The sequence below is a fragment of the Salarias fasciatus genome, chromosome 23, assembly GCF_902148845.1.
Source record: "Salarias fasciatus chromosome 23, fSalaFa1.1, whole genome shotgun sequence".
NCBI classification, from domain to species: Eukaryota; Metazoa; Chordata; class Actinopteri; order Blenniiformes; family Blenniidae; genus Salarias; species Salarias fasciatus.
Window position 1 is genome coordinate 21,973,232 of NC_043766.1, and position 11,252 is coordinate 21,984,483.

Below are 11,252 nucleotides of genomic sequence, written 5' to 3' on the forward strand. Positions count from 1 at the left end.
GCACAATGTGGATGAACTCAAGGAAGCCATTTAGCTTCTTGGGGTAGCTCCAAGATTAGCCCAAAGAAAATGATGATGATGATGATAATGATTATTAAGAAGAAGCTCTGAAACATTTCAACATGAACCTTAAAGCTATACTTCACCATTTTGGTCCATTGGCCAATTTAGCGCAATTCCTTAGTCATTTCAAACAGCATACTTAGTTTTTTTGTGAGGGCGAGTTGTTGTTTTTTCAGAGGTGAGTCGGGGAAGGTTTTTGGGCCGGACACAATGGAAGTGGATGGTATTTTTGTTCCTCCTCGTCAAACTCATCCAACAACCCCAAAACACTTTGGTGGACACGTTATAATCCGCACATTCACTACGCAAAATTAAATTTTTTTTAATTTATTTTATAAAAACTATCTCCATCACTTCATCGACAACTTCAACTTCTTCTGGAACAGCCCTGCTCTCTACTGTCATGATGGATTACATCCCAGCAGGCTGGGAAACTCCGTCCTGTCAGGTAACATCCAGCACGCAGTCCATCTCCAGACATCCAGACATCTCCAGCTGTCAGTCCAGCTGACTGACTAGAGCTAAGTCCCGCCCACTTTTCATGATCCCTCTCCTCTAAATTCTTGCTTATTGGTGACTTAATAACTGATCATAATTTAGATATATTAAACCTCACTGAAACCTTTCTAAGGAAGGATGAATATCTCAGTTTAAATGAAGCAATCCCAAATACACATGTCAACTATCATATTCCCTAAGAATCTGGCCGAGGCGGTGGAGTAGCGTCCATCTATAACTCTACACTTATAATCAGTCCTGGAACTAAAATTAAGCATAAAACCTTTGAAAGTCTTACTCTGAATCTCATGAACTCCAGCTGGAAAACACAGAAGCCAGTCCTGCTTGCTGTAGTGTATCGCCCCCTTGCTCCATACTCTGAATTTTTGTCTGAATTTTCAGACTTTATCTCCATCTTAGTCTTAAGCTCAGATCAAATCATTGTAGTGGGAGACTTTAATATTCATGTAGATGTTGACACTGTCAGCCTTAACATTGCTTTCAGTTCACTACTTGATACAATTGATTTTTCACAGAAGGTGAACAAACCTACTCATCACTTTAATCACACCCTCGACTTTGTTCTCACCTATGGTATTGACATTGACCAATTAACAGTTTTTCCCCACAACCCTGTACTGTCTGATCACTTCCTGTTATCATTTGAGTTTACATTAGCTGGTTTTAAAGTACCTGAGAAAAAACTTAAACTTAGAAGATGTCTGTCAGAGGATAATGTGACCAAATTCAAGGAAATAATCCCATCAATATTAACTTCACTCCCATCTGTTGGCCCAATGGACAGCAGCATCAGTCCCACTCAGGCTGATTTATTTGTAGATGAAGTGGCAGCTTCACTCTGCTCCACACTTGACTCAGTTGCTCCTCTGAAGTTAATAACATTAACCCACAGGAGATTAGCTCCATGGTACAAAAAACAACTGCAAACATTAAAAAGATCAGCTCGAAAACTAGAGAGGAAATGGCATCTAACCCAACTAGAAGTATTTCGTACTGCCTGGCAAGATAGTCTGTTAACTTTAACAGACTTTAAAAAACTTCATGTAAAACTCGAACCGCCTACTATTCATCCTTAATAGAACAAAACCAGAACAACCCCAGGTTCCTCTTTAATACCATAGCCAGGCTGACAAAAAGTCACAGCTCTGTTGAGCCTCAGATCCCCTCAGCCTTAAGCATCAATGATTTTGTAAACTTCTTTAATGACAAAATCATAACTATTAGAGATAAAATTGAAAGCACTCTTCCCAGTGGTCACAGACCAACCAACCACATCCTCAGATTTGTCAGTAGAACCTGACTCACAACTACTTAACTTTCATCCTATTGAACTCTCTGAGTTATCCTCAATTGCGGCCTCATCTAAACCTACAACTTGTACATTAGATCCAATCCCAACAAGACTGTTTAAAGACATTTTCCCCCTGATTAGTACATTAACATTAGACCAGATCAACTTATCTTTAGTAACAGGTTATGTTCCTCAGGCCTTTAAGGTTGCTATAATTAAACCTCTCCTCAAAAGCCCACCCTTGATCCAGGTGTTCTGACAAGTTACAGACCAATATCCAACCTTCCCTTTATTTCTAAAATCCTAGACAAAGCTCTTGCGAGTCAGCTTTGCGACCATTTATATAACAATGACCTATTTGAGTCTTTTCAGTCAGGTTTCAGAGCTCATCACAGTACAGAGTGAAGGGTGAAAAAATACACTGGTGATACTCTGTACTGTTAAAAGAAGCTTTTGCTTGCTGATGTGTCCTGCTGGGATGGCAGTGCCTGCACGGCCTGGTACGGGTCATAATGGTACAGGTCATTATGACCCCTGCACAGGCTGCTTATTAAGGATTTGTTTTGCTTAATGCTGCTCTTCAGAAGATTCTTAGTAACTGATGTAATAGTGACCACACCTCAGAGAAGGTATAAGACAGTGATGGATAGGAACCGCTTCGGCTTTTTCACTTACAGACTCTGAACTGTGTGAATCTGCTCCCTGATTGCGCATCTTGTAATAAAAGACATCATTTCTGCTGGACTTCGGCTCCGACTGATTTCATCCTCTCCCAGACAGAGAATAAACCCTTCAATTGGTGACCCCGACGTGATTTTCATTGAACTGATTGGAAAAGAAGCGGTTACTGGGAGGAAGGACTTTCGGTACTCGGCGACGGAGCCCCGACGACGGTCTGCAAAATCACCCGGGTGAACCTTAAAGGTAAGAAGGATTTTTCCTTCAGAATTTTGAGGACCGTTGTCTTGGCGTAAGATGCCGAGTAACCTGAGAATTTATTTTCGTGTGGTAATCCAGCAGAACTGATGAAAAAATTGTGGCCACTGGGATACCGTTTGTTGATTCGAGAAAAAATCGGTCCGTTAGCCGTTTGTCAGTTCGGGAGAGAAACTGGTCTGTATTTTGGTGTGAGGGTTTTAAAGAATAAACCCTAGTGTGATTGCCGTTTGTCAGTTCGGGATGAAAACTGGTCCGTGTGCCGTTTGACAGTTAACGTGAGAAAAACTGTGTATTCCGTTTCTTGCAGTTCGAGAGAAATACTTGCTGTTTCCTGTTTCGGCGGTTCAAGATAAAAACCGACCAGTGTGGGTGATATTTGGATCCAAGAGTTGTGTTGTGTATTAAATAATTAAATAATTAAATAATGGACGGAGAATTTGATCGTGAGATAGATTGGTTTGATCTGAATGATGTTGGGAAATCGGAAAACAATGCCTCGTTTGGTCAGCAAGTGGAGGCTGCGATTTGTAAGATAGGCGTAGTGAATGGACATCCGAAGGACAGAGAAAAGAGGGAGAGGAAGCTGAGAGAGTGGGTGGAGGGGAGTGTGAAGTCTGGGTTTCTTCCACCGCTGTGGAAAGCTGTTGACTTGTATGATTTAATGCGTAAGGTGGAGGAGTCGTGTTTGAAGAAGAAAAAGGCTTTGGGAGACGGCAGAAAGACAGGATTGCTGGGGAATGCTCGTAAAACAGATAGTGCGCTGCGGAAGATTGATGAGTGGCTGGAAGCTTCACGATGCATGGCAATGGGACATTGTGCCGCGCAGCGAGCGAAGGGCGGTGCCCGCCCGTCCAGTGGGAAGGAAGTTTCCTCTTCGAGCGCTGGCGAGAGACAGGAAGCGACTCTTCCTCTGACGGAGACTAAGACTGAGGGCGTGCCTTCACCTGTGACTGAGAACCAGCCCACGACGCCTACTTTGTATCCACTCCTCCCACTGACAACTCCTCCTGGAGACTATCTGACTCCACCTGGTGGTAAGATGCAGCCACCACCCTATATTCCTGTGACAGCTCCATTCTCACCACATAATCCATTTGTTTCCACACCAGAACCCACTCTGCAGCTTCCAGTCCTGCACATAAAAAAAGGAATATTAGAGGGTCATTGGACTAATGATGAGGGATTATGTGAAGTAACAGTAACCTCACGCACAGACAAACAACAGTCCACACCCAAGCCTACTTCCACAACATTGTCCATGCAACAGGGTAACCCCGGCGTGGACGCAACACATTTACTGGGCAGCGAGGCTCTTCTACAACAATGGCGACAACAGAAGAAGGAGGTAAAACAGCGACTGCGCGCCGATACTGTAAACAATCCTCCACCAGAGGAGGAGGATGCCAATGAAGCAGAGATCCAGAGAGAGATGCAGCGCCTCAGGGAACAACACGACGTCAAGCGCTGGGAACAGGAACAGATGTACAAGGTGGATCGGATGTTAAAAGAGGTCGACGAGACCATGAGCCGCCTTACAGCCAGCGGACCGCCAGACCTCGAACCGCCTAAGATCAAATATGACTTGAGGCCCAGATCAAAGGGACGACCAAAACAGGATGATGGTGGGGCTGAGGATGATGAACTGAACTTTGCCATGCCACTAATGTCAACAGTAGGACATGGGGGAAGAGTAAAAGTTAAATACACTCCTTTCTCTGTAACTGACCTCTCCACTATTGCTTCTTCTCTCCCAAGTATTAAGGACGGTGGTGGTGCTTGGCTGCAGGCCCTGACCAAGGCAACGGCAGGACAGCAACTGTCCAAAGGTGACATCACGGGACTTCTGACCCGATGCTGTAGTGCTGCGGACCGTCAGCAGGTGTTGGCCCAGCTTGGCTGGGACAGAGATGACCCGGCTGAACCTTTGGCAACCCGCTCCACCACCCAGCTGTCTGACTGTCTGAAGGGGTATTTCCCTCTTCCGGCGTGTGTCTATGCTGATTTGGTGTTTTCCCCCAAAGCAGGACAGACTCCGAATGAATTTATGACCCAGGCCTCTGAGGACTTCACGCTGAGGACCGGACAGCATCCCACCGCCTCACCTCTGCACTCTCAGATTTTTAGGGGAGCGGTGATGAAGGGACTGCCGGCCCCTGTGGTGTCCAAGCTGAAGGACAACCCGGATCTGCCTGGAGCGGAACATGCTCGATGGGTAACGCACACTACGCATCATCTGAGAACCTGGCAGGAGGAACAACAGGCCAAAGCCACACACAAAGGCAATTTAGAGCTCAAATTGCTTGACATGAATATTAAAGCAGCGGGCAGTAAAAATAAACAGATGCCCTGCACTGATAACACACAGACACCCCCACAGTCAGCACCAATTCTGGTTCCTGATCCCACACCATATGTTGGAGGGGCAATGACAACACAAATGTATATGGGGCCACCGGAGACGTGGGGGGCGGCGGGTCCACGTGGTATCCCGAGTCAGGGTGGTGACACCGTGTACTGCTGGAGGTGTGGCATGCCCGGACACATCTCACGTGTCTGCCGTCAGCCCATGAACAACAGGCCGAGAGGAAGAGGATCTCCACGAGGTAGAGGAGGCTACGGAGGACCCAAGCCACAGGGGTTCCAACAGCCTGGTGTGACAGGTAACCAACAACCCCAGGTTCCCCAAATGCACCTTGTTCCTCAGCAGCAGCCCGGCCCACAGGGATCAGCGGGACAATATCCACAGTGACGCGATCCTGAACCAGTGCGGACAGAGGCTTTGCAGGACCCCTGTCTGACGTTGAGGATAGGAGGGAAAGACATTGACTTTATGGTGGACACCGGTGCGAGGTATTCTTCTATTCATCTCCTACCACCAGGTGCCAGCATCACCCCAAAGACTGTCTCTCTCACTGGTTTTGAAGGAAAGCCTAACGACCTGCACTTTCTTTCCCCTGTGACTGTCACGATTGCCTCCCAAATAGCTCGCCACAGCTTCATTTTTGCTCCACAGTGTCCCATTAACCTCCTCGGCCGTGATCTGCTCATTCGTCTGTGCCCCATGATCAAGTGCACAGCTGATGGGATGATATTGATCTTCCCTGATGGCTCCACCTTTCACTGCAGTCAGCAAACGGACAGCATGCTGATGATGGAAGCGAATGAAGAACTTCCTGAGCCAATGAGACCTTTGGCTGATGTTTACTGGGCTCTGATCGACTCTGCCACGCCCTCCTGGGGTTCATGTGTGGAGCTGCTCGACCTGTGGCGCCCGTGGATTCGCTCGCTCAGACCTTACCTTCTGTTGGTTGACCCATATCACTGTACATTGTTTTATGACAGGAATGAGGATCCAGTCTATGCAGATGAATTCTACAAGGTCGCGGGTCGTGTTTGGCCTCTATCGATACATCAAATGTATATTGGAAAACCAGGTGTGGCATTAGGAGTGACGCTTACACCTACCCAAAGAAAGTGGTACCAGATGGAGGCGCCCCAGGACCCAGGGGTACTTCCCTGTCACCCACACATCTCACTCCTCGTTGCCGCCACACACACCGCGAAAGACTTAGGGCCGTTCACTAAGTCCTGTGTGGAAGCTCCCGATTGGCGACCCACACCAATTCCTAACCTCCTGTACAGCTCCTCTCTTGATGCCTACTGTGTTTGTTGTACCTTTCATAATGTTGATGCTGTTCCAGAACATGTGACCATGGACAGATCTCATGGTCGTGAAACCACCGATGCAGATGGAGCTCAGTCCATGTTGGACTCCCTCCCACCTTCGGTTTGGTCATCTTCTCCAACGGACGTTGGATTCTGTAATATAGAACCTGTCACCTTTTCTTTCAACCCAGAACCAGTCTATCAGAAGCAGTATCCCACCTCTCCGGCTGGCGAGGAAGGGATATCGGAGACTATTGACGGTCTCCTAGAAGCCGGTGTTCTCGTTCCACTTTCGGAGCCCTCTCCGTGGAACACTCCCATCCTCCCCGTACAGAAGAAAGAGGGTAAGTACCGCATGGTTCATGACCTCCGGGCCATCAATGCTGCGGTTACTACTCCCCAACTTCCTGTACCTAACCCATTCTCTGCTCTCGGAGATTTGACCCCCTCTCATAAATTCTTTACCTGCATTGACTTGGCTAACGCTTTTTTCTGTCTCCCGCTCTCTCCGACAGTCGCCCCCATTTTTGCGTTTACCTGGAAGGGACGTCAGTACTCCTACTCGCGTCTCCCTCAAGGTTTTGAACTCTCCCCAGGCATTTTCAACGCCATTCTGAAATCTCTCCTCACGGGTCTGGTTTTACCGGATGGTGTTCTTCTGGTCCAGTATGTCGATGACCTCCTGCTGGCCGCCCCAACTGAATCAACTTGTTTGGAGGCCACAAAATCTCTCCTCCTGTGGCTACATTCCAAAGGTTTCAAATGCTCCCGAGGAAAGGTTCAATGTGCCAGAGCACAGGTATCTTTTCTTGGCCGTCTCATTTCTGCTGCTGGGACTGGCCTCTCGTCCTCCCATCGCTCATCCATTCTTTCTCATCCTCAGCCAGTCACTGTTAAACAGATGTTGAGTTTCCTGGGTCTTGCAAATTTTTCCAGGTACCACGTCCCAGATTTTGTTTCTTTGACATTGCCATTGCGCCAAATGGTCAATGAGGCTGGTATGCGTAACCTCTCAGCCCCTCTTCAGTGGTCTATTGATGCTCAACATTGTTTTACTGCCTTAAAACAGAAATTGTCCACTGCTGCTGACCTAGCTATCCCCGACTATTCAATCCCATTTCATCTTGATGTCTCTGCCAAGGCATCCTCTGCTTCTGCTATTTTATATCAGAAGAAGGGGGAGAATAGAATAGTCTGTTTGTATGCGTCTACAGCATTACAACCCTATGAGAAACGACATCCTACTTGTGCAGCCTTTGCATCAGCTCTGGCGAGATTGGTGGAAAAAACATCGCATGTAGTGCTGAAACACCCACTACACATTCACACAGAACATAGTGTTATGCATTATGTCACAAGCAAACTGTTCTCCATGACCTCAGGAAGACAAAGGAAGATTGAAGCGACACTGCATCAACCACACATTTTCTTCTCGTCATCCATTGTCAACATGGCTGATCTGATACTGGATGAGGAGGAAGGCCATCCACATAACTGCGTGGATGTAGCTGCAAAACAACAAACAATCAGAGAAGGACTGTTTGCAGATGCCATACTACACGCAGACATGGACATCTATACAGATGGATGCTGCTATAAAGGACCAGATGGTCTAATCTCGTCTTATGCAGTCGTCCAGGACATTTCCCCATCAGCAGACAGAACAGGACAATACAGGACATTACACACACAACTCGTTGAGGGTAAACAATCAGCTCAGAGAGCAGAAATTCTGGCTGTAACTAAAGCACTCCAATTGGCAGAAAGAAAAACAGTGAACATTTACACAGATTCGGCGTATGCATGCACCGTAGTACATGTGGCACTGAGTGAATGGCTGAGGGCAGGGTTTCTTACAGCAACAGGAACGCCTATCAAGTACCAGGAGGAAGTGTTGCAGTTACATCAGGCATTGCTGCTCCCCTCAAAGGTGGCAATTGTAAAATGTAAGGGACATTCCAAATCCCGAGACAAGGTCTCTCAAGGTAACGAAGAAGCCGACAGAGTGGCAAAGCGGACTGCAGGCTACAGCCCAGCCGACGCTAACCAGATGATCCAAGCAGGTCCACACACAGAAGGACACACATCATTCCCACATACACCAGAAGCATTACAGGACTGGCAGAAAGAGGCGTCTCCTGAGGAGAAGTCGATGTGGTTGCGGAGAGGAGCAAAGGTGAGTGACGACGGACTGTGGACAGGTCACGACAAGCCAGCAATACCACAAAGCCGACTGATCTCCATGATCCAGGAGGCACATCTACCAGATCACTGTGGTCAAAAGGAAGTCCTGCGCAGGCTACAACATTGGTGGCACCCTTTCATGACCCATGTGGTTCATGAAGAACTGTCCAACTGTACTATATGTAAGTGTCACAACTCCAGACCTGCAACAAAACCTACTGAGAACAATGCGAGACCACATCTGACGAGACCTGGACTTGAGGTGATAATGGACTTCACTGACATGATCACCACTTGCAATGGGTACAGGTACCTACTGGTAATTGTGGACAGCTATTCAGGCTGGCCAGAAGCATATCCATGCAGGAGAGAAACAGCACAGAATGTGGTAAAAGCCTTGGTAAACCATTACATTCCAACCCATGGGTTCCCCAAACTAATAAGATCTGACAATGGTACACATTTCAAAAACACACACCTCCAAGAGGTGGAAAAGATGCTTGGGCTCAGGCACAAATTCGGTTCAGTGTACCATCCTCAGTCCCAAGGACTGGTGGAGAGAATGAACAGAACTTTGAAAGAAAAACTGGCTAAAATTATGACTTCAACAGGACTGACGTGGTTAAAGGCGCTCCCTCTTGCACTGATGTCTGTCAGAATGTCTTTAAGTTCTAGGAGAGGAATGTCTCCGTATGAACTTAACACTCAGCGGAGTTTCCCAGGACCGACAGGACCGTTGCCCACAAAGACTGGTGAAGGTAAGCATGACATGGCTGATGTTGTGAGTGCTTATAATTCCAGGTTCCAGAACGCCAGAGGTCCTGAAGAGTCACAATCAACGCCCCATGTGACTGAAGACGGTGGTGCGACTCACGTTCTGCTGAAGGCCTACAAGAGGAAGTGGTCTGAACCCCGTTGGACTGGACCATACGAGGTGACGGAACGTACCTCCCACGCGGTCCGGCTCAAAGGAAAGGGTGACACGTGGTACCATCTAAGTCACACCGTCCCGACTACGCTTCAACCGGACAACAAGGAGCCAGAATAACGCTCCCCACGAGAGAGAGGCAAGGTAGTCCACCCTTAGCCTCAGAAGACAGGATTCCAGGAACATCGAGAGGTGAAAGGGGGTGAGGATACCGGAGCGCTCACCCTCCTCCAAGTAGCGTGCCAAGCTACCAACGCAAGAATTAAGTAGGGCAAGGGTGGAAGACCCTCCTACTTTGTATTTTGTTGTGTGTGTTCATTTTTGCAGGAAACTATGAACCGGTACACTGCATTAACGAGCAGATCCCGACCTAGGTGGGCACCTTGGGGTGACCCGTGGCTCACGCGAAGGACAATGTGGTTTGTATTCTTTGTATCTCTGTGTGTGGCTATAGCTTTGATCTGTCTGGAACGTCCCTGGGAAAGGTATCAGTCTACTGATACCGCACCTTCCCCGAGTCCAACCCCAACTCCAATAAGTGGTTCTGAATTCGCTACCAATTCGAACATAGCAGCCCGTGCTGCTCTCTAAATTTTGATTGGTGATGTTAAATTTTGATTGGTGGTGTGAGGTTCTAGTGAACCTCAAAGGGGGACTCACAAAATCAAAATTTCTGCTCATTTGCTGTTTTCTACTGGAAAATATATAATCTAATGCTCATTGCTGGAGTTGTGATCTGTGGTATTGTGAAGGTTTCAAGTTCCTGGAGGAAAGGTTTTCCATCCAGTACATATGTGAGATAACCCGGATCGAGAAGGCTACGCTTTTGCAACATTTTATATGGATTTTTATAACGCTTCTGTGACATTTATATGGATTTTATAACAATGCATTTTGTATGGGTTTTTTTAACATGCTATGTGAACTTTTTACAAAGTTCAAAGGGGGACTGAAGGGTGAAAAAATACACTGGTGATACTCTGTACTGTTAAAAGAAGCTTTTGCTTGCTGATGTGTCCTGCTGGGATGGCAGTGCCTGCACGGCCTGGTACGGGTCATAATGGTACAGGTCATTATGACCCCTGCACAGGCTGCTTATTAAGGATTTGTTTTGCTTAATGCTGCTCTTCAGAAGATTCTTAGTAACTGATGTAATAGTGACCACACCTCAGAGAAGGTATAAGACAGTGATGGATAGGAACCGCTTCGGCTTTTTCACTTACAGACTCTGAACTGTGTGAATCTGCTCCCTGATTGCGCATCTTGTAATAAAAGACATCATTTCTGCTGGACTTCGGCTCCGACTGATTTCATCCTCTCCCAGACAGAGAATAAACCCTTCAAGAGACAGCTCTGGTAAAAATCACTAATGATCTTCTCACAGCCTCAGATAGAGGACTGGTCTCTGTTCTGGTCCTGTTAGATCTCAGTGCTGCATTTGATACTGTTGATCATGATATTGTACTACAGAGACTAGAATATGCTATTGGGATTAAAGGTTCTGCATTAAACTGGTTTCAATCATATTTAACAGACAGGTTCCACTTTGTTAATGTTAACGATGATTCTTCAACCCGGATCAAAGTTAAATGTGGAGTCCCACAGGGTTCTGTTTTAGGACCTATACTCTTCACATTATACATGCTTCCTGTAGGGAACATC

General features: G+C 46.9%; 1 protein-coding gene across 1 annotated transcript; it reads left to right on the forward strand.

Annotated features, from left to right (window-relative positions):
* The first annotated feature begins 3,236 nt into the window (after positions 1–3,236).
* On the forward strand, positions 3,237–9,710 carry LOC115382074 (uncharacterized). The gene is made up of 4 exons (XM_030083717.1): positions 3,237–5,024; positions 5,376–5,472; positions 5,692–7,619; positions 8,409–9,710. Exons 1-4 carry the CDS (start codon positions 3,237–3,239, stop codon positions 9,708–9,710), a joined length of 5,115 nt encoding a protein of 1,704 aa, XP_029939577.1.
* The last annotated feature ends 1,542 nt before the right edge of the window (positions 9,711–11,252 follow it).